The sequence below is a fragment of the Atractosteus spatula genome, chromosome 5 (genome assembly GCF_055471065.1).
Source record: "Atractosteus spatula isolate fAtrSpa1 chromosome 5, fAtrSpa1.hap1, whole genome shotgun sequence".
Taxonomy (NCBI): Eukaryota; Metazoa; Chordata; class Actinopteri; order Semionotiformes; family Lepisosteidae; genus Atractosteus; species Atractosteus spatula.
The window spans coordinates 52,113,556-52,138,347 of NC_142710.1; the positions used below are offsets into that span (position 1 = coordinate 52,113,556).

At 38.3% G+C, this 24,792-nt stretch overlaps 1 protein-coding gene across 2 annotated transcripts in view; it reads right to left on the bottom strand.

Annotated features, from left to right (window-relative positions):
- Positions 1-24,792, bottom strand: part of LOC148835232 (testis-expressed protein 264 homolog) — a 147,746-nt gene that overhangs the window by 22,614 nt on the left and 100,340 nt on the right. For both annotated transcript variants that reach the window (XM_088915986.1, XM_088915985.1), the window contains exon 3: positions 505-673. In XM_088915986.1, coding sequence (XP_088772112.1) covers positions 505-673 — 169 coding nt within the window. The remainder of the gene's footprint in view (positions 1-504; positions 674-24,792) is intronic.

Consider the following 24,792-nt stretch of genomic DNA (forward strand, 5'->3'; position numbering starts at 1 on the left):
TGTTAAAACTCAGTAAACAGCAAAGATTTGATATGTCAATCTCAAATTTCAGCTTCCTCAGTAGGAGAGCCTCAATGATAATGAGAATAAAGATATTTGTAATCATTTTAACAGTTATTTAACAATAGATATTTTGCTAATAGGTCTTAGCAAAATGTGAAACAACAATTAAAACAAAGCTTTCCCAAATATGTGCTCTGTTTCCCAAAAAAACATTGCACTCCATTCATTTCTACAGTTTTTTTTTAAACAGTCTCATTATTCATACTATTTGTTACTTATGGAACACATTCTCATTTTTTGTTCAAGTGTATTGTAATATTACCAGAACAAAAACAAAAAAAGAATCTAGAACAAAGGGAAAATATGGAAGATGAGTTTAAAGCTCTAGAACCAAAAGGGTAGGATTCCTAGACTTCTAGTCTATAAAGGGAAGGTCGTGAGAAGAAGCTGTAGAGAATGCTCTCTTGCAGACGTACTGAGAGGAGTCTGATCAATACCTACCTGTGATGTCTGTTTGTCTGTCCTCTGACTCTTCATCAGCCTGCAGTTTCCGTTCAGTGTCTCTGACCTCTGGTACATAGAAGTCACTCTGCCGGGCAAGAGGGCTCATGTAGTGAATCAGGTCTCCCCGGTAAATCTCAAGGAAGGGGTGAGCACACAGCTTCCGCTCCTGGGAAAGGAAAGAACAGAAACAGAGAACGGCTCAAACATTTGTCTCTCCTGTCACAAGGCCTACCCATGTCCCCAAAAACTGTTGAAAGGACGTCTTAGATAGAGTCTGCAGTTTTAAGAGCTGCCAACCATTGTTACTACTCATTATTCATATTCCTTCATAGAGATTTCTCTCAGTGAGCATTATAATGTGCCCCTCACTTCACCACTGACTGCATAATGGAACAAGAACTGAAGGCTGAGTCACTCAATTGACTGGAGAATTGTAATGTTTAATTGAGCTTATAAATAACTGCTATCTTCAGGGGTGTGCAATTAATTTGGTAACTACGTGCTGGTTTAAAATATGTATTTTAATAACTTCTGATAGGTTCAGAAAATTCCCCAGGTGCGGGGAACTTGAAGCTCAAGTTCAAGAGCACAATGCTAAAAAGCCATCAGGTACGTCAGCAGAAAATAGTGACAACTCCAGGCACTGTGAATCAAAAATTTTACTGGGCTTACAGCAGACTTTGGTAATATCATGCATAACACAGTTTTAACATGTCTGTTAAAAATTAAAAACTAAAAGGGTTTTAATTGAAAAGACACTGGGCCTTTCAGAACCAAAAAGGTTTGCTCAAATTTAACTGTACCTAAGGTAACAGATGTGTACACTAAGCATAGAAGCAAAACTTTCAAATAATGTCATCACACTATGTGAACTAGTCTCAACATTAGGTTTTCCTACACAGGAAAACAGCTTTATTTCTGTATCTGCTCTTGTCAGATTTGTTTTGCTGTTATTGTTTCTTCCTTGATTTCTGGTCAAAAAAAGGTCATTTATGAAGTACAATTTGTAAACGAATAAGAACAGTATGTCTCTGATTTAGCAAAACAGCAGCAAACGATGTACAACGCATTATCTAGAGTTAGTTTCATCAAATGAAACACAGTGGTATGCATTTTCAGAGTGCAGCCTGACTCCAGGCGAAGCCTACAGCACAGGAAAGGTGAGGCCCAGTTCGGCTATACCATGTACAGTATATCGCCTTCAGGAGCCAGCCTGGATATCGCACTGACTTAATGGAAAGAGCTAAATGTGTTCGCTACAGCTGCCCCGATCTCCCACCAGTTCAGTCATCTGTATCCTCAGCATGCAAGCAGCTGCCTGTCAGTGGGCTTCAGGAGCATTCGTCCTGCAGAGAACCTGCTGCGTTTCCACTCCACAGAGCGCCAAGCAGCTGCCTCCAACTTATCTATTATTTTAGTTCTTTACACAAAACTCAAGTGAAATCAGACTCCCAAGGAAAGCTGCAAGAGAGAATGAAACTGTCACCACTTGGGCACTTCTGCCATTAAATACTGAAGAGCACTTGCACCAGTGTTAAAATTCGATTTATTTCCTTACGGTCATGAAATATAAATAGCCTGAAATGTGGTCATCATAATAATTACTTTTATAACTAAAATTGCTTATATTTGGGGAACAGTCCTCCTTACAGTATTTCAGCATATTCACGTTAATACCATGAGGTTTATTGATGTAAAGTGGATTGCTTTACCTAAAAATTGGCAGCGAAAAAAAAAACTTGAAAATGTCAAATGCTTACAACATGACAACAGGATTTCAGAATCTCTGTGTTACGATAGTGGAGGGCACTTAGCAAAAGAGGAAAAGTCTGATAAGTGGGATTCAGATAATTGCGATTCTACAGGAGTGCATTTGAAACGAGATAGAAGCTGCACCTCCATTCATGCATTTCCCCATCACAATTCAATTGTGGCTGCTCCTTACATCTCTTCCACTACCCCCTCCCCCAATATATCCTCTGATCTCGAGTTTGATAGTTTTATTTAATGCATGGGTAACCTTTCTTGCTGTATCCCTGCATTGACTGTCCAAATTAAAACTGCGTTGTTCTTTTCTGTCGGCTTTCTGAAAAGAGAAACTACCCCAACGGAGACCATTAGCTGACTCCCAGTTCATTAAGTTTTAATTTTGTGCAGTTTTGTTATGCAGTGCACACAACTGATTACCGAACGCTTACCACATATAGGTTTAGAGCGAAACAACTCGCCCCAATTAAATTGCACTTAATGAGAGCATTTAATTCTGCCACAGACGAGACACAAGCAAGACTCAGCTAAAAAAAAACTGAATTTTCTGATACATAAAAGGTGAGGGCAAAATATCAGAGACATTTTGCATTTGAAACTAATTAGGATGCCCCTTTAGCCAAATTGTAGTTCCATTTTTATCTATATAATTGTAGTCACTCAGGAAACTGCTGAAAGGTGATTTAACACTGATGTTCTGTTATCCTATTGCAGCTCAGCTGGAACAAGAAATATTCAATTTCAGAACACTTTCTTTCTCTACATTTTAAATTATATGTGCAAAAACCTTCACATAGTTTTGTCAGTTTTTCAGGTCTGCCACATGGCTGTTATGTGATGTGCAACCTGTTCCTCAGAAATGGAGAATATGTTTAAACTTATGTTTCTAACAAATACGGACTTTAAATAATGTCTTCTGATCTTAAGCTATTCTAAAACAAATACTATTCCTCCTGCTTACTGAATTAAACTTTTATTTCTTCAAAGGCTTTTACTTTGTTCTGGGAGTGGGGCACAAGCAGGGCAAGGACAGTTAATGTCTTCTTGTGGCTGTTTTAAAAAAGTTCACTGCTGGCTTCAAACACCCCTGTGACTGATCAAATCCTAACATCATCGCACAATACTTCTGAGTTCTGTTAAATGGCGATATTTTTAAAATGAGTATGAATGTCAAGGTGTACTTCAAGGTGTAGTTCTTAATTTCAAGAACACTTAGACGCCAATCATAAAAGACCATCTACTGTACATTTCAAAAATGCCTTCCTTTAGCACGGCGGTTCAGAAATCTAGTTCATGGCGCAGTGTTAATAATCTGTTCATGCAAATATGAGAATATCTCATGATTTACAAGGCAACGATACAGGAATCAACCTTGCTTCTAATGTGTATGTATACTGTATCTAAGGAACAAGTAATAGGTTTATTCCAAACTGAAAAGAGAAGAAAAAAAAACACAATGTTTCGGCTGTGGAGCCTTATGTACTTCATCTATAAAATAGGGAAATTAGCTCTTGCCCTTTTACAACACAGAATTTCACAGTGTTGTGCTACTCTCCAAGAACGTTTCTTGGAGTACCTGCACTACTGTCCAGCATCACAGATAAATTCCAGTGAACTAAACGAACATTAAGATTGAGAGAAGTAACAAATATTAAAGATTGAGAAAACCTCGCAAGGCAAATGTGAACCCAGATCTCCTCCTATAACCTGAACAGTTCAAATGGCTGACTGAGTTCTTATTCTTCCTGGTATTTTGCTCACTTTCCCATGTGATGAAAAAGACATACAGTACTTGCCTATGCAGCCAGCTTCCTGGAGCAGGCATAAGAATGGTACCTTATTACCACTGAATGGAGCTAAGTGCGCTCCAGCTAGAAAACCTGACAAACATGGCTGGGATGAAAATGTGGACCTTCCAGATGTCAGTCACAAGCTAAGAATTCAAGCTGTTAAAAAAGAACATTATAACCTAGTTAAAATATGTCCTTTGGCCTTATCAATGCTACATCCCATGATAAACTATTGAAAATCTGGATTTTAGCCATTTATTTTTGCTATTTCTGCAACCTTGCGAATGTAGACTTACAATAATATAATGACAGCACTTTCTACTGGTAGTATTTTAACATTATTCAATATCCCCCCCAATGTCTCATGTATGATGATGTTGAGAAAAAACAAATATTGCAAGCCGCTTTAAGAAAATATAATCTCTTCTAGCTCAACTGTGTCAATTCTTCGTCAATTTTCATCAACTCAGAACATTCTGTATGCAAATATTCAGACAGATATCAGAATGCCTAGCAGAGAAGCGTTTAACTATATATCCAATTTCATCTTTTGCATATATGAGCTCTTACGTTTCTTAAACATGTACCCAAAGCACCATTTAGTATCATACTAGTGCTGTTTAATCTTCATTAGAATTGTCTGAGTTGATCTGTGTGATGTGCCACAGTTTTTCTATCTTCCAGATGAACTATTTAGCCAATTTACTTTACAGTCCACTTCCACTTTTTTACTAATATTTACATTTGAATACTTTTGCATCTTTGAACATCAAGTACCGTAATATGGATTATTATCACTCCTTTATCAAAAAGGTCTTTGTTCCTGGTCAGGATCTCAGAAACCTGGAGCTAAGATTATGCATGAGGCACAAGAAAGTACCGCACCCATGACATGAGGCCAGTACATCTCATAGGCAGCAAAAGGTTACACGGTTCATTTAAATATAGCAACATATAAGCTTCAGATTTTATTTAACATCACATGCATCACCATATCCTTTGTCAACACGACCTTCCACGTCATTTCAGAAAGTCCCTGCCCTACGACACCATGGTGGACAAGTAACTGTGACCATGAGATGCTGGTGTCATATCAATGTGTGGGTTGGAAATATGCACTGGGATAGTCTTAACAGGCTGCTACTGTAAGTGTTTTTTTCTATGTTTACCATTGCATTGAAACATTAAATCAGAAACGAGATCAGCAGAATGAATGTAAAAGATGTTTTAGTTAAATTAATAACACTGTAATTTATATATTTCTAATAAGCCACACATTTTAGGCAGCCAGTTGACTCTTCGCTATTCTGTCCAACTCCACATACTGTTTAACAGTGGTGTACTCATGAGAACATCATTACATAATTACAGTGTATATCCATCCATTTTCTAATGACTTTATCCAATACAGGGTCACAGGGGAGCTGGAGCCTTTCCCTGCAAGCAATAGGCACAAGGCAGCATACTGTATACCCTGGATGGGACACCAGTCCATTGCAGAGCACACACAAACACACAAACACACAAACACACAAACACACAAACACACACACTCACTCCAGGGCTAACCTTCCCAAAATCCAGATTAACCTGCCAGTATGTCTTTGCACTATTGGGAGGAAACGGGCGTACCCAGAGTAAACCAGTGCAAACACGGGACCAACACACAAACTCACCACACATACTGTAGCACTTCAGGAATTGAACCCAGGCGAAAAAGTTAACCACATCACCACCATGTCGCCTACATCTGTACTGTATATATTACATAAAACAAACACGAATCAATGCAATCAGTTTGCACAAAAAAACATTACTTACAAAGTTTATATAGTTATTTGAACACAGAATAATAAATGAGCTACTGTTACACTATAATCTACTGTGAGTATACTGTATAAACTATGGCAATAAATACCGTCTAGTAGGTATTTCAGTGTTCCTTCATCAAAAGGCCAACTTAAGCAATCAAAACAAAGATAAGGCCATTCTAATGATATTGCTGGAACAATAATTTGCTGCTGTTAAACTTTTTTTCACTTGAATCTTGCCATGTCGGAAAAAAAATGGTTAAATGTTCAGCTCAATGCTGAAAACATCCATTATAGACAGTACAGCAATTCCTCCTGCAGGAACAATGTCTACGAAAACAGTAAAGCGATTTCATATCACTCCTGTTCTAGAAAGTTAATGGACACAGAAAGACCAAAATGAAAACTGATGTGTAAAAATAAGCTGCAAACTGAAGTGTGACGATGCTAATTGATGCTTGCTGCTGTGTGCTGACCTTTAAGTGCTTAGCTCTTACTGAGAAGACTTAATGGCAGGTCATTCAAAGACAAGCAAGAGCTATGTAGGGCAAACAGTGAACTAGCCTTAAAGACATGCTTTGCTAAAGATCTCTGAGCAGTCAGGGACACTAAAACTACTGTAGATATTCATTCTTGTATAAAGTCTTTCTCCCAACAATATTCATCTTTTTAATTGATAGATCTTGTCGAGCTGCTAGATTTGGAGTTAGAAAAGACACTGCCTGAATTTGGGTCAGCTGTTTTATAGTTAATGCTTCCTATTTGGACTTCCTATTTATTGAGCAGCTTTCATCTCTTTGAATATAATGAATAAAATGCATTGTGGTGCATTTCTTTAAAGAAAGACCTTACATTTCAGGACACATTTTCAGTAGCTGTTCAGGCAATTAAATCATAAACTGCTGCTGCTCTTGGAGAAATTAAACCTTGAGGAAAACAATTACAACACAGATAAGCCCCAAACGCATTTTCAGCAATAAAAAGTGAATATAATAAACATTGAGGTCACAAATGTTCTCTTTATAACAAGTAAGCGAGACTCTTAAAAATAATTATTTCAGCTGCACATTTCTTGTATTGAAACTGCCAGCTTTTTTTCCTTGCATTTTGGCATGTGGCCACAGAACAGAGCTATTCCATTTTAGAGTAAATGGATTAATAATAGTGTTCTCTAAACTTTCTTATTGAGCAAGCATATATGTTTACTGACTTTCCCTCACTACTCCGAACAACTCCCGAAGCAAAGTAGCACTATGCTAAGTGTACATGCAACTCTATTATCATTCTTCCTGGGATCTGGACTTGTGATCTACCCCAGCAAACTGCCGGCACACCATCAATTAGTGTCAAGAGTCAACTGAACTGTAACAGTGATCACTGCTACTGTGAAGTGCATGTGTACTGTGCCATAAACAGCATGCAGCCCACAAGAGCAGAAAAACAGGAGAAATAAGAAAAAGCCTTTCACAGCCACCAAACACCACAGGGAGCTGGACAGCTACAGGAAATAAGTAACAAAAAAAAACATGATTTTGCCTGTTCTTGAGAAGGCCCAGTACGTCACGCTGAGATGTGTTAAGTCAGCCCACTGAAAATACGTATGCTTCTGCTCCTCTTGCGCCTTTTCCCTTTGACTGTCAGATGAAGTTGAGGACTTTATTTGTGATCAAATTTTGTTTATAACCACATTCTCATTTGAAGCAGAGAAGGCAGTCTGGCATGAAGAATGAACATCAACAGTTATTTCCATTGATCTAACATTTTCCATGTTCACCTTTCAAAAAGTACTCACTAAGATTGTATAACAGGTACTGTACAAGCTGCAGGCCTGATTAGGTTAAAGATTGAAGCAATTGTAGCACAAAATGATAAGGCAACACATTTTCCCATTTATTTCTTCTGTTTTCTTCTGTTTTTCCTCATGAAATTGACATTGCCTTCAACGTAACTTTGTTAAGTTTGTACACAGGATATCTACTGTATATTGTGGTAATCACAACTATCAGCTGTTTTTTCAACCCTTAGTCCAACAAAGACTTCATCCACTGCTTCATCCATGATCGGGGATTCTGTTCTCTTCAACATCATTCCATACTGAATTGATAATTTCCTTGTTTTTGTAGCCAAAATTCCCATCTTAATTGCCATAAAAAGGCCCAATTCCTCACCAAATGCTATATTGGGGTTGCACCAAATGCACCGAATGCACCAAATGCTATAGTCCTAATAGTTCTTCAGTAATAATTCAGTCAATATTTTATCTTCAATAGAGCAAGTAAAAGAAAATAAAAAAAAAGGGACACAATGCAATCTTTCTCTGGGTTAGAAGGCTGCACTGAGGAAGAGTCAGCAGCCAAAACAGTGTGTTTCTTCTTTCTATGATTCAGCACGAAATTAACCTTTACTTGTTCCTTTGCAGCCAACATACACTGACACAGCTCCCCACTCATTTTTTTTATCACAACAAACTGAAGTTAAACAATTGCAATTGGAAACAATAGGTACTCAGCTATTAACTTTGGACTGTTGCATTTCTTTGTCTTTTCTCTCTATCTCAGTTCAATAGTCTTCTACAAAGAATGAGCTGTCGCCGGCTTTTCAATGTGGCCTCCAGACAATTTTCTCAAATGCCACTCTGTGGGGCTCCTTTCCACCCTAAAATTCCTTTAAAAAAGCAAAGGCAAGGCCCCTCTCTTTTCAAAAATAGGACCCAGGAAATTAAAAACAACACACTATACAGTATATACTCGACAGCTCTGTTTCCAGATGATCTCCCCCCATTTCCGAGATTTCGACAATCTGTTTTCTCAATTTACAAGGCTATTCTCCCTGCCTGCATAAATGATATAAGTGCAGGGATTGATTAGTTTTAATCTAAGCTCCTGCAAGGTATACCATATGAATCACCCAACACACCTGTTGTGTGGCGCCCCAGAGCAGCTATGTAAATGAGATCACATCTCCCTGGACCTGCTGATAATGAAGAAAAAAAAGAAAGCAAAGGAAAACAGCCTGACTGTTCTCTCATTGAAGAAGGAAATCAAAAAGAACTTCTGAGTTCACACAGAGACAGAGACAACTAAACAAATCATCAGAGTGAGATTTCAGACAGGAAAAAAACTAAAAAGGCCAGAGAGTAATTACACTGGCGCTCAGTCCTGATTAAACTAAGTGATATTGGTTTTGTTTTTTTTAGTTGCTTTTCTTTTTTCCTGCCATCAGCTGCAATAAAATACAAGTATTAACAACTACAAAGTGTTTGGATCACATTTAGTGCAGTGTCCTTAAAAGTGTAATCTGTGCAGGATCTACAGTGTTAGTAAAAGATTTAGCCATGCAAATTCTACCACATATCTCTGTCTGTGATCAGGCTCTCTGAGATTAGTTCCAGTTATAGTCCTAATTACTTTCCGGTGGCTTCATTAAGATAATTGCTTCCAGTTTTTTTTGCTTTACATAAAACCTGTTTCATTGTTAACTTTCAAAGGTGTTTAGTTTGAGATTTACAGTGCTGTACATTCAGTTAAAACAACAACAAAACACTGGGGAAATAATCAAAAAGCCAATACCTGCTTCAAAACATATTATATTATATTCTTTTAACTTTAACAGTTACAGAAAGCAGTTACAGTACTGTTTTAGCCTGCAAGAATTCATTCACATTTTAAAACATCACACATCAGTAGCTGATGTCTGGATTATGATTCTGCAGCTTTCTAGACTCCCTAACATAAAAAAAACAAAAAAAACAAACAAAAGTCTAAACAGCTTTGGTGTATAAACTTTCTAAACACTTAACTACCCAACATTTCCCAACGACATTTGTATTTTCAGGAAGAACAAAGCAAGTTCTGCAGTAGTTAATACGCAAAGGTATTCTATTGCTGCAAGATTTAAAATAGAGATGCTACTGTACCAACTGAATGCTGTGGTAAGAAGCCTTCTAAAGAAGACATAAGGACAGAAATTTCTGATGTAATAGTCAGAACAACCTAAAACAATTTAATAACAGATCCTTGTAAGAGTTTTCATGACCTTGAAGACGAAAAGCTACAAAATCAAGAAAGGTGAGTGAATGCACTCTGCAAAAATATCAATCTGCACAGGTAAAAGACGATTCTCCTTTCTACTTCAACCTACACTGACATTTTCCCATTTTTATAAAACACAGAGTACATAAAAGAACTTATTTTCAAATGCAGTGTAGAAATGTGACTCTGGCGGGGTCATTACTCCTGATCTGGCTTGAGTGAATTTTAAACAGACGCCTGCTGTTGTACATGACATCTCGGAAATATCTCAAAGGTGGGAATAACATCATCAGGAATAGCAACTGGGTCATTTTGGTAATAGTCACTCTAACACCCATTCATGGTAATAACATAGGGTGACAACGACTGGATTTGGACTATAAACCCTTCTGTAGCACTGTTGTGGGAATTGCACCTTGTGTATGTCTCCTTCAGTGTCCTCTGGAAATGTCCGGTTGCAATTAAACTTAATTAGACTGTGTTGTGACTCCTTGCATCCCTACAGCAGTATCTAAAAATACAAATGTAGCATTACACAGGATAAGCATGCATTGGGAGTCTTCACACATGAACACAAACTCCAATACACATCAAAAGCCCAGGATATAACTTATTGAAGATTATAATATTTATTTTACTAGAAAAACAGTAAATATTATTTATTTTTCAGGTTCTAACACAAACAAAACAGAAGACTCTTCAGATGAAGACATCACTCTAAACTTAATTCTAGTGGCTACCACCAGCTGTGATCTAGCCACAATCCTCTAACCAACACTGACTTGATACCAACAACACCAACACCAACCCCTAGTGAGTCAATGCCACACCTTTTATACAACTTATACCTGTGCACAAACTCAAACATTCCGAAACATTGCAATTGTTCAATTAATTACACTCTTCACACCCAAGACTTTCATTAGACTATTTCTTTGGCATCCCCTTGTGGCCGACACTGTCATTACAGTTGCCTGTTTATTTCCACAGGAGGCAATCCACCACAGTATTAACATCAGAAAATGATGAACAAGAAGTTGCAATACAAATGTATTCATATAAAAATACCCTTGCAGGAACCTCATATTATATTTAAAATAAATATAACTGAGATTTTACTAACACAAACTTCAAATGCATTAGTTGGATTAATGGAATCCATTAGTGGAATACACTGTATACATATGCAGTACAAATTCAATACTGCCTTGTTAAACAGATCATACTTTTCTAGAGAGAGGAGTCAAACTGTATAATAAGTCGGAACATAAGCAACTGTGGATTGGCATCACAGAAACCCGTTGATGGTGAAACTGATTTGGGGGAGCTTTTCTGTAAAAGCTACAGAGCAAGCAACATTTTTAATTTTTTGGGGGTCATTTTTGTTTTAAAGTCTAACTTGTTTCTAGCAGAATAAATGCTGGATTTTTTTCTTATTATTATTCATAACAACAAAACTTAATTGCACATGCTAAATGCTTTTAAGACAGGATTCTAAAGTAGTTAACTGCTAGGAAAGGACCTACTTCAGCCACCACCTGAGTGATGTGCAGTATTCATTGAGACACCAGCATTCCCTCTGAGGAATACAGGGAGGTCAGACTGAACATGTGCAGAGTGGAATTTAGCCAGGACACTGGAGACCACTCCTCTTATGAACAGTGCCATGGGAACTTTAATGACCTCGGTCAGGACCACATTTTAACTTCCCATTCAAAATCTGGCTCCCCCTTACAGCAGCTTGTTTTTGGTTACTATATTGAAGCATTAGTTTTGGACATTCTTCCAGAGGAAACAGTGCATACTGGTTTCCTTGTAGGTGCCCGAGGCCCAAGCCGTGCTTGGCTGACCAGAATAGGCTAGAAGGCTGAAATGCACATTGATGAATACTTAATCACAATATCGCTCCAACCTCATTACATTTATTTCTCTGATCTGCCACATCACCACTGTCTATTGATTAAACATTCAAATACGAACGTTATCTCATTAATGCGTTATTAACATATGAAAAATGGATTGCACACAAACTATATTTTCTCTTGCCAAAATCAAATTAATTGCCTGATCATAATTGAATAATTTACAATGCAATCTCCAAAATACTCATCTTAATTAGTGCATGAAGATTTAACAGCTTTTATTTTTCACACTGTCACAATGTATCTCTAAGGTTGCTTAATATACATACTGCAACACAGGAGCCTTACTGCAGGATTTCAGACAAACTCTAACTTGTTCATGGCATGGACCTTACTTACTCTCATTTCAAATTTCAAGGGCATCAATCAAATATTCTCTGAGACATCTTCATTCATCTCCTTCTCATCTGCATCATCTGTCATCATTTACATGAGCCCTATTCATCCATTTTCTAACCACTTCATCTAATTCAGGGTCACTGGGGAGCTGGAGCTTTTACTAGCAAGCAGGATACACCCTGGATGAGACACTAATCCATCTCAGGGCACACAGACACAGACATACACTCACACCAGGATCAATTTTCCCAGAAGCCAATTAAACTGCCATTGATATGCCACTGCAACCCACAGAAGCTAAGTGGGTGTGAGCCTGGTCAGTACCTGGATGGGAGACCTCCTGGGAAAAACTAAGGTTGCTGCTGGAAGAGGTGTTAGTGGGGCCAGTAGGGGGCGCTCACCCTGCGGTCCGTGTGGGTCCTAATGCCCCAGCATAGTGACGGGGACATTATACTGTAAACAGGCACCGTCCTTCGGATGAGATGTAAAACCGAGGTCCTGACTCTCTGTGGTCATTAAAAATCCCAGGGCATTTCTCGAAAAGAGTAGGGGTGTAACCCCGGCGTCCTGGCCAAATTTTCCATTGGCCCTTGCCAATCATGGCCTCCTAATAATTCCCATCTATGAATTGGCTACATTACTCTGCTCTCCTCCCCACTAATAGCTGATGTGTGGTGAGTGTTCTGGCGCACTATGGCTACCGTCGCATCATCCAGCTGGATGCTGCACATCGGTGGTGGTGGAGGGGGGTTCCCATTACCTGTAAGGTGCTTTGAGTGGAGTGTCCAGAAAAGCGCTATATAAGTGTAAGCAATTATTATTATTAAACTATCTGTATGTCTTTGGACTGTGAGAGGAAACCCACACAAACATGGGGTGAGCATACAAACTCCATGCAGATACTGTAGCTACCCTTGGTCCTGAATTGAACCCAGGGATCCAGCACTTTGAAGCAGCAATGCTAACCACTGAGCCACCGTGCCTCCCCTAGAAGAAGTCTCATTGTTCTTTTCTAGACTTTCACTGATACTTCTTGATCCATTTTGTACAGTGGTGCTGTTTAACTGGTGAATTCTTCAGTTTTAAAAGCATTACCTCTTTCACGTAAATTGTGCACTATTGTCTATGTTTCCAAGCTTTCTATTAACCTCTTTTGCCTTTTAGTATTTAAAATTCATTGTGTTGCTCCTGGGCACCATGCAGTGGATGTCTTTTTCCCTCTTAAATTTTCCATCTGATTAATGACAATATAGTACAGTCCACAGCATGTTATTTTTTAAAACAAGATTTGTATGTGCACTGTTCATTGTTTTACAGCCTCGACTATTGCAGACTGAGAAGCAATATTGAAAACTGATCTATCTAAGAATTCAAAATGACATTTTTGTATGACACTGTGCATGTAGAAAGTGTCTCCAGTGCATCCTGCAATAAAGGCAAGACAAGATACTTTACACAGAATTCTAAATTAAATACAGAAGGTGTGCCTCATCACTGAATCAATCTGAATTGTTTAAAATAAATTCTCCACAACACAGGATGGATTATAAGAAACAATAAAATAGGCTAAAGAAACCACAAAGAACAGTAGAATATTTTAAGTAAGTCTCAAGGTTAAACCTGTAGCATCAACCTCAAAACAGGATGAAAGAGCCGTGATAGTATTCTTATACTGTGTTTTAACAGCTTACACTTTGTAGTTGCACTAAGAAAAAAAATATCTTGACAAGGCCAGACAAAAAAAATAAACTGCAAGAAAGTTCTCAAGCCTTTCTTGACTGTGTAAGCCTTCTCTCTGTGGTGATGTCTGTCACTTTTTCGCTTCCAGTGTCTTTTCACTCATTTCCCGTCGCCATTCTTAATAATATTTTCCCTTTCACTATTGGTTTTCTCTTCCACCGATTTCGCTATAGAACGAATCATTTCTTTTGGTCTGGTTTCATTTCACCCCACTTTGCCCAGATTCTGCGACCGCGCTGTGGTGTTACGTCTGACAGATAGACAGAAATATCGAGAGAACGAAATCAGGCAGACTGACACCCCAGTGTGTAACTCAATAAAATGTAATGTTCCCCAAATAGAGAACCTCTTCACAATCCCTTTGTCTAGACACTGAATTGAATTGAGGAAGGGAAGAACAGACTTTGGTTATTGGCTCTCCTACCTAGTGAACTTAGTTATTAATAAGGCATTAGTGGGTTTGTTTGCTTAATGCTTCACTTGCCTGCAATAATACGTTCTTTTTACTATCTTCCTTTGTGTAATGTTTATTTTTAAACAATTACATTATTGATTAAAACTAAAACAAAAGCTAGGAACTGCGGTGCTGTTCTCTTTGTCCTTTTTTTCTGAGGCATTTCGAAGTGGCATAAGTGAGATGTCCTGCCTGGACACAAAACAAAAATTTACATTTCCTTAGAAATTATCTCAAGAGAAATCTTCATTTTGGCCACTGGGCCCCTAAAATGAAGAAGAATGAAGAGCTGATACCATGCAATACCAGAGGGAACCTTACTTCAAAAGGACACAATTTTGACCTTAGACACTTGGGAAGAACTCGGTGAACAAGCTGGGCGGGTAGAAGATGTGAACATGAGAAGGAAGCCCCTTGTGGGCCTGATAATCAAGATCGATGTGCATTTTAGAAGCACAAACTGCTTGGCTAACAATAAGTATTGACAGCAGATTGTTTAATGTTCAAGATGAAAGGCTGTTTGCATACTGATTAGGGATCAGTAGATCAACAAAAGACCCCATTAGCTGAAGCTCAAAACTCCCTTGGGTCTTTCCTCCTGTGTGTGCGAAGTATGGCAGCGCAGAAGTGAAGAAAGCAGTGTGGGCCTCCACTGCACAATTACAGTGATTTGACATACAAACTCAAAGGTCATAACTTGGCAGACCAGAAACAGCAGTTTGATTTCTGTTTTCTGTTATCAGTCTCTGCATGAAGAGGTCAAGCCAGCCTCTCACAGACACATGGGTCAAGAGGAGAAACCACCACGCACCTAGCTCGGCAGGAATGTGCTGTTATAACCTGATCCAGGGGTTCCTCCATTCTTTGCAAAACAGAATTGACTATAATTATAATTTCAAGTGGGAATTCCAAAACATGGGCACATGGCTTGCAAATGGCTTGCTGCCAACAGTCTTTAAGAACAGATGGGACCGTGAGGAAGCAACATTTATAGTCTCAAAACACAGCCAATAACTGTCCTGCTGAGACTGAGTCATAGAGATAGGCAAGCATTGACCCATGTTATGATGGCTTGATTCCTACACTTTCAAGTCCAGAAGCTAACTGAATTCATGAAAGAGGATGGTTGCATTATCGGAAATCTATCACGAAGATTTCCAGTACCTCACAGAGGAGTGTCTATTTTCTGAGAACATAGGAAAGGCTTAAATAAAAAATAATAATCAATTCCGACGGGAAAAGAATATCAAAAACAGGAATTAAACGTTCCGTGAGGGAGTATGGTGGAAGCAATTATGTACCTACCCTGTCATAATCTCATCAGTCTAAGATTCGAATCTACAAATACTGTCTCATATACTGTACTGTAGCTCTTTCAGTGGGTTTTGTAGATCATCAGTTTTTTTAAAAATATGGATCAATTCCATTGAGATCAGTTAATGAGCAGGTGATTTGTTGAGTATATCAGAGATCGTTTAGCAATAAAATCTAATGGAGGTACTCTTTATCTCTCAAGGACCAGAGTTGAGGACATACTACTTAACTACATACTGAACTGGATTTGGGTTCTCTTGGAACATTTTTGAAAACCTCTTGTTAAGCCCAAGGGACTTCTGGTCATTGACTAACTTATACTGATGCTGTACCAAATTAACACATCATATACTGCAGGTTTAAGGGATGAAAAACACATTGAGCTGAATTATTCTGTAGTCATTAAATATATACAGATTATAAATATCCCACAATCTACAAAACCCCTCTCGGTCAACTTGTTTTTTGATGCAGTACCCAGCACATTCTCCTTCAAATACGCCAATGAAAGCTACCAGGTACTGGCAACCTGAGAGCCGTGCTTCTGCTGAACTGTAATTACAGTATCTCATCAGCCCTGACATTATTATGCTTCACTTGATTCTACAGTGCCATAATTGATTATTTGTTGGAAGGGATCCAAGCAACAGAACAGAGAGAAAAACGTTTTCAAGAAAAAAGAACATTTACCATGTACTTGATTTCCAAATCTGCAGCTTCATTATGGCTTCAAACAGGACGCTGAAAGCTTATAAAATGCTTTTTTCCAAAAAAGATTTACCTACATTTCATTTACCAATGTAACTAAACAAAGGTATCAAGAGATATACAGTACAAAACAAAGGCTGCAATTCTCATTATCATTTTCAAAGAGGTATCCTATTAACAAATCATAGAATACTGCAAATTTTAAATGGTCTTAATTTCTGTATTTTTAAAATTACTGTGTACAGCAAAGGCAACTTGCCAATTAAAGTTCCATTTCAGTAGTAAGTCCATAGGGTGCATAACATGACGCTAGAGAAGAAATCACTTAGTTTTCTGGCCTTTCAAAGAGAAACAAACATGGTTTACAAAAGACAGAAAGAAGAATCAATCTCAGAGGACTTTCACAGCCACAAGAGATAAAGTACACTGTAGCCCCTGTCTTTCTGTAGAAAGAAAATTTTAACAATTGAAATGCTTATATTAAAGTCCCCAGGGTGAAGGTGTTTTTCATCTTTTATTTTTCCATGCAGAATTCTGAAGTATTATTTGCTGTGTATACAAAGCCATAAATCTGTGAAGCACAAAACCATTAAACTCCAAAAGATTAAGTTTTTTTAAATCAAAAAGCATTCAATTAAGGTTATACAGGAATGGTCTGTGGGGTTTCTTGTCGGATCGCGTCATGCCATTTAATGCTATGCTTTTCATAAGAAAATTCTTTTGGTTCTTTTACTCCTTTTCAGAAGGAGAGGGCTTTATTTGGTGCATGGACTAATTAAGAAAGGAGTGAAACCCATCAGAAAGTGCCACACTGCTTCCAGGCCACAGCATAGGCAGTGGTATCATCCTGCAGAGAATAATAGTACTGGATTTATCACTTATTACGTGTCAAATTTACACTGAGGAATTTGACACTGGTTTAGAAGCTTTGGGGCTTTCTTCCTTGATCTCTTTTATTGCACATTTCATTTACCTCCCTCTGAGTCTTATCTATCTTATGCTGGGTAAAAGATGGGCAGCAATCTGTCAATAGGAGCAGCCATCATTTGCTAAAATTAATTTCTTGTCATGAGATTTAATTCCCAGGAGCCATTGTCTTCACCACATACTTAAAACTCTACAATGGCTGCAATGCTATCAATGCAAATAATTACACAGACCTCGAGGCTGCGCAGCACTTTCTGATGGGTTGCCTGACATTGCCAATGACATTGAAGCATTGGGGAACGTTTCATGTTTACACAAAACTTAATAGTTTAAAATACATTATAATAATATAATACCCATAATTATTTCACATACTGTAAATGACTCCTTGACTTTACTGGCTTCCAGTGAAACCCTTCCTTAAAAAACCTCATTAATAAATAAAAGAGGATAAAACTCGATTTTATTTCATTTCCTCAACTCCTGTGTGGTACCGCCTATGGCACGACATATTTTACTAAGTAAAAACATGCAAACAACTAATTTTAACACACAGTGTCACGACCACCAGCCAGCGGAGATCATCTCGCAAAAGAACTAACCAGTACCAGCAGCGGGTTAATAATAATATTATTATTATTAATAATAATTTAAACCGTCCTAACCCATTTCCCACTGCTCAGTATTGAGTTTACTCCCTGAGAGCTCTACCTGGCTATTCCTAAACCTTGTGTCACTCTGGATGTTGGACTACCCCTTTTTTGCCTTTTGACTTCGTACCTCGCCTCTCGACTTGGATTGTTTGCCACCTGTGTTTGTCCTGGATTGTAACCTACCTTACTCCCTTCGACCACGATCTCGCCTCTCGACTTGGATTGTTTGCCACCGGTGTCTGTCCTGGATTTCGACATTCCTTACTCCCATTGACCACGATCTCGCCTCTTGATTCGGATTGTTTGATGCCGTGTCAACCGGCTACTCCTGCGGCTGCACAGGATCCCCGTCTCCTCATTAGGGTGTCCTTACACACAGTTCAAAATTGGCACAAAAAGAACCAGGCCTACTGTGGATACTTCTGAGCATTTAATGTAGTTGTTCTCTAAAATCTATAGATGGATTTGATGCTTTGGATTTGACCTTTATTAATAGGGCACTTTACAGTTTAAATGTCGACCCACATGAGAAAAGCCTCTAATAACTAGGAGGCTGTTGTAATACAGTACGCCACATAATGAAAATTATGGTTTTCTTAATTACATGTCTGTAACTGCCAGAAAAGAATCTTCCCTTCATCAAAGTTGCTGAAATTCCTTTCAGGCTTTCTTTAACCCCCGATGGATCAGCATCTGTCTAATACAACCGAGGTTCTAATACACTGTATTTGCTCAGTTATGCAACTGACTCCCACGCACATCAAAACGCCTACGCACCTGCTTTTGCATCTGGTAATGATCCCTAATACAACATCCCCAAAGCTCCCACAAAGATTGGCTAGGAGACCATTGCATGCAGGATTAGGAAATTCACCCTACAGCTGAACAGGCAAAATCTAATAAAATGCTGGACTGATATGAAGACCCGAAGGCCTTCCAAAGTAACAGTTCAATGTGTTAACACTTCCACAAAGAGTGCAGAAAAAAACCTTTTCTTTGCTAATCATTACTGGCTAATAGAAACCTACTGTATGCATACAGAAAAGTGTATGTTTTAGAAATGAAAACAAAATAATTATTATAGCACCAACTTGACTGCGTTTTCACAAACAAAGGGCCACAGAAAAATGGCTCAAGAACAATCAAAAGAAGTTTAGAGACTGTGGGCAGAGGTACAGAAATACACCAGCCCAGTGAAGTCATAATGAATTCAAGCAGAGCCTCCCAGACGTACAGAGCAAGTACTGTCAATCACAGTTTTTGCTCAGTGATCCATTGCAAGAATGAGCTGTGACTGATGTGATTGTTCAGCTTCAGGAAGGTCCAGATATATGCCATATTAATGTAGGACCAATTCATAATTATGGTGACAAAACTGAACCAAATAATTTTCAACCAAAAACATTTATAACAAGTACGTTTTGGAACCAACGTTTAAGACTAATTTAGAAGATCACCTATACAGTACAAAAATCACATAGAAGGGTCAACAAGTGCTGTGAGGAAACACCTGTTACTGCCATACCACCATGCCACCCAAGTAACAAATAGAACATGCATTTTCTATCCCATTGATCCATTTTCCAACTGCTTCTTCCAATTCAGGGTCACAAGGGAGCTGGAGCCCGTCCTGGCCATCAAGGGATGCAAGGCAGGATACACCCTGGATGGGAAGTCCATCACAGCAAAAACACACAGACACACACATTCATGCACTCACACCTAGGGCCAATTTTCCCAGAAGCCCATTAACCTACCAGCACGTCTTTGGACTGTGGAAGGAAATCGGAGCACCTGGGTAAAAACCAACTCGAACACAGGGAGATAATATAAACTCCACTCAGACAGCCCCAGGTCAGGAATAGTCCTGAGAGGCTGCAAGGCTAACCACTGTGCCACTGTGCAACCCACAAGTAGAGCATTCACAATTAAATTTATTAGAACATATAAAAAAACAAAATCAAATCCTGATTGTATAATATGTATTCTACAAGGTCAGCTTTCACCAGGCTTAAATATGTACAGTAGCACAGTGGTAGAGTCCAGGACTGACACCAAGCACATTTTTATGTAATGGTCACATGCTCCTTCGAGAACATTTTTGTGCCACTTTTGAAAAATCTTTCAGCACTCAAGGGTTTGATGTGGAAATGACGAAGATTTAGCAGGTTGCCTGCAATTAATTTACTGTTAAGAGCCATGCCTTTGAGCTATGAAAAAAAAAAGGCTGTGGGAAGGATTCTGACACTCAAGAGCAAAAAGACTGCACACAACTGTGCAAAAGAACCCTATTGGCATCTGCATGCCATACTGACAGGATGCACAAATGTGCTGCAGGTTGATCCAGCTGCCTGGCACTGCTGGCAGACAAATGCCCTGAGCGAAAAGGTTTAAGCACAACCAGAACAACAACCGATACCCAGGCTTTAATGAGCAAGCAGAAAAATGCTAATTTGAAGGCTGAATTAGCATATAAAAGTTAAAGCTTTCCTTGATTAATGTGAATGGCAGAAAGCGCCAAGGGATCTCTTGGGACTTTAAAGCACAGCCAGAGGGAAACCTATGAGCTAACAAACCACAAATTGATTGTACTCTGTCAATTAGTATGCAGAACAAGGCCTGGCTCTCCCAATATTAATGGACTGTAATTGGATTTTCTGTCCGATAAGGCAAACCTTTCGCAAACAAGTTAGCAACATTACAAACAATCCATTTAATTGGAAAGTTCATTAAGAATTCTTACTATTTGTAATGTGGAGTAATAAAGGAACAAATCAGAAAGTGCTAATTTCTACAGGGGTTCTCTCACATTAATCTCAAGTATGAGCTATGCAGCAGGTCTGTGGCAGTTAAGTACCTCCACTTTTGAGTTTGTGCTCTGACAGCTCTGAAAAAATAGGTCCTCAAACATTTAACAGGAATAATTAGGGAAAGCAACTTGTCAGCTCACTTTAGTCAGATTTTAAAGAAACGTTTTCAAATCTGAGAGCCTTTCACAAACAGGTAATGCTAAAAGATACAGCCTTAATCATAATTATTATGCACAGTATAATGTGTGTCTGGCATTTTCATTGCACTGCAATTCACTTTAATGTGACCAGAAGGGAAATGTTGCTCAAACAATGGAAAGGAATTTAAAAATATTTTTGTGGCTAATAAATGCAGTTCATCACTGATGTTGAAGCCAAAGGAGTGAAAACTGTCACTCTCCACACAGCAAAATCCACAATAACAACATGACAAAGTTCTTCACACTTCCAAACCAACAGTATCCAATGCTTGTTCCGAAGAAATCAGTGTTTCTGCAAAGTGTCCACATCTCTTTACAGCAGAGGCACCCAAAGAGCTGGGAGATGTTTAAATTAATCCAGTTAATCCTGTAAGGAGTTTAGTTGGCTTGAAAAAACACAGATACCTCAGCCCTCCGGAACCAGCATTGGACACTCCTGACTCCTGATAAATGATATAACATAATAAAACTTCATTACTATTTTAAGTACCCTTAGTGGCAAGTATTTCATTGAAATTACAGTTAGAAACCATGGGACTTAATCCAAGTTTATGTGGCACCGTTACCACTTTAAATTTATAACTGACCACAAATCTCAACCAAAGCACAATGTTTTGAGTAATTGAGTAATTCACTGTTCTTCTATAGTGAGAAAAAGAAGAGCACAAATGACTAGACTAAAGTTTAGCAGCAGAATTTCTGGCGAATGAGATACTCTTCATGCCCCTGCCTCTTCTGCTGTACAGAGAGCGTGCACCACTGGTAGTCCTAAAAAGCTTCCCATGCCTCATTACACTAAAGAAAAGCTTGAACTAAAAGACATAAAGTGGTGCAATTCTTTAATCGCCTGTCCTTCTGTTGTTCTAAATTTCTAATTCCTTTACATATAGTTATTTTATTCATGTATAATAATCTTATTTTACAGCTTACTATTCATTTTCAGCATCAATCACAACATTTGAATAGTTTTTTTTTTACTTCAGTACAGGGTCAATGTCAGAGGGATGAAGAGCATTTATTCCCCAAAAAGTAACAAATAGTAACATTTTTGCTGAGGTTTCTCTGCCGAGGAATTCAGTTCCTGACAGTCAGCATTCAGAACATTCAAAAGAGGATCACACTTGATGCCGTGAACTGGTTAAAAAGCATAAAATCTTCATCTTTTTGGCACTTTCAGTAAATCCTCCTACGCAAGCAACACAAAGATATCCCAGGGGAGGCCTTTTCAATGCGTGCCACAACCAAAAAAACAACAACTGAAGCATCATCCCACTGTCTTATCTGTTGGCTTTATTGCTTGACGTCACTCTCACCCTCCAATCGTCACCCTCATCCCACCTCCCCGCTCACGCCATCGCCACACTCGCCCCTCACCCCTGCTCCCTCACTCACAGGTCTGCAGGTTCACAAACAGAGAATATACTGGACAAGCAACAGCCTGAAGTGTGCTGTGGAAAGGAGCAGGGAAAATGAAGCTAGTGAACATAAGGGAGCAAGGCCCTTGGCCCACGTCTTTTGTTAGGTAGTTTAATGGCTATGTGAATTTTAAAAAAAACGAATCCATCCTTTTCTTGAAAAAAGCCCAGGATTTGGATCTGAATGATCTGGCTGGGAAGCCAGTTCCAGATTCCCAGACCTATTTGTCTGAACCAGTGTTTCCTAGTCTGCTTCCACAGTGAATTCTGTTTTAGTTGTCAGTTGTGAACTTGTTTTGCTACTCAGACTGACACAGTCCCCTGGGTTGACCCTATCTATAACCCTTATTATTATGATTTCATATGCTTCAATCAAATCTCCTCTCAATCTTCTTTGTCTTAGACTTAAGAGATTTACTAAAGCAACTTGTATCCTGTCTACAGTATATATTGTATGGCATTCCCCCAAGGCAAAGAATCATTCTATTGCTATTCCTTAACTGTTTCTAGAGCTACAACTTATTTTATGTGATATGATGACCCAAACCAAACACAATATTCTAAACGAGGTCTTGTAAAGCTTGAGCGTAACTTCTCTTAATTTGAATTCCACTCTTTTTGCTATATACCCAACTATTCTGTTTGCTTTTTTAAGGTTACATACTACTTCCTGTTCACTAAGCAGGTTTTGATCTACTGTATGTGTGAACATTACCTAGATTTCAATATATTTTACTTTGAAAATTAACTTTTTATGAAGAACCTTATCAAAATATTATCACTTTCTAGAGATATGAATATATATTGCCTCATGCTTTAGTGCTATCACCTCTCATTGTTGCTTGTTCAAACAATTCTGTTATGATAAATACAATATTTCATTTTTCCTGTCTCTTAAAATGTCATTGTTTTGGAAGTATTCTTCTAGTCCAGCTCAAACTATTGTTTCCATAGTTTTACCAGTAACTGAAGTAAGATTGATTGGGTCTTACAGCTCTGACTGATGTTATATTCTCCAATCTGTGGGTACGACTAGCATCCTAAGTGAGAGCTGTAACATCCTAGCTAGAGGTCTACAGTATGAATAACAGCCCTCATTTCCTTCAGTATGACTGAGAAACTACTGTCAGGTCCTCTGGTGATTTATTAGTTTTAAGATGAGTAATCACCCATAGAAACTCAGTGTCAGTTTTGTTAAAATTACCCAACACAGAAAGTGCTCTTTCTATAACATGTAGAGTGTCATTGACATCTTCTGTTGTAAACACTTGTGTAAAATATTCTACTATCTAAATATTTACTATTTCTTTTTCATCTTCCGTTATAAATCCCAACTATTTACATGAGCTTTTACAGTTCTGCTTTACTTCTACAGTATGGAAAAAAACATTCTTTGCAGTGTTTTTGCCTCTGTTGCAATTTTCTTTACTGGATATCTTGTTGCAATTCTAATCTTTTTTTTCTGCTTTTCCTGTAGTTCAGTATACTCTTTTTCTATCTTTGAATCCTGGGCCCTTTTATGTAAAGACAGATAATGAGCATGTTTCAACCCAGTAAATAGACTCATAAAGAGGGTAATTTTTTCCTCAACGTTTTAAAAAATACAGTAAATTGCTTTAATATATTTTTTCTAGGAAACTGAAACAAATTCATAGAATTTGGAAATGTTCATTCGATTTCATAGAACAAACTGCAACTGATTGACATTGTATTTTATTTACTTATATTATCTTTATGCTGACATATTGAAGACACATAGAGGTCTGAGCTTCTCTCTTTTCAATAACTTTTACTGTAAAGACAAACTGGGGGATTAATCTATAGAATAACAGGCAGATGCAGTGCAAGTGTGGAATAGATCGTACGAATCTATTCCAACTGCCATAAAGCTAGAAGCATACAGGTATGACATACTGAAGCCCTGATCACCACTGACTGTTCTGCAGACTAATACCAGAGGCAGACCAAAACACAGATAACCCATGGATAAAATTGTATGGCTGCTCTTGAAAACAACATTTTATTACAATGGTTAAACTACATGGGAGGTGGCTCTGTGTTCTTAGTTGAGGGAAGCTGAATCAGTAAAGTCCTTTATTGAAGGTAGAAAAAGCATTTATCCCCTTATTACAGATCAGGGACTGGTTCATTATATTCCTGAAAATGGCTCACATTGATGTCTATTTTTAGGTAGCTGAAGTTTCACCAGAGCCTACAGACCGGGAGGAAAATTAATACTAAACAAGACATCTCACAGTGCCAATTGGTGTCTGTCCCTTGTGTGTATGGGGCCTATTTATTCCCCCACTACAGTAAGTGAGCATGAATTCTAGCAATCCACTCCCACCAGAGACCTAAAACTCCATTTCACACCTTTTAAGGTGTTCAATTCTGTTTTCCCTTA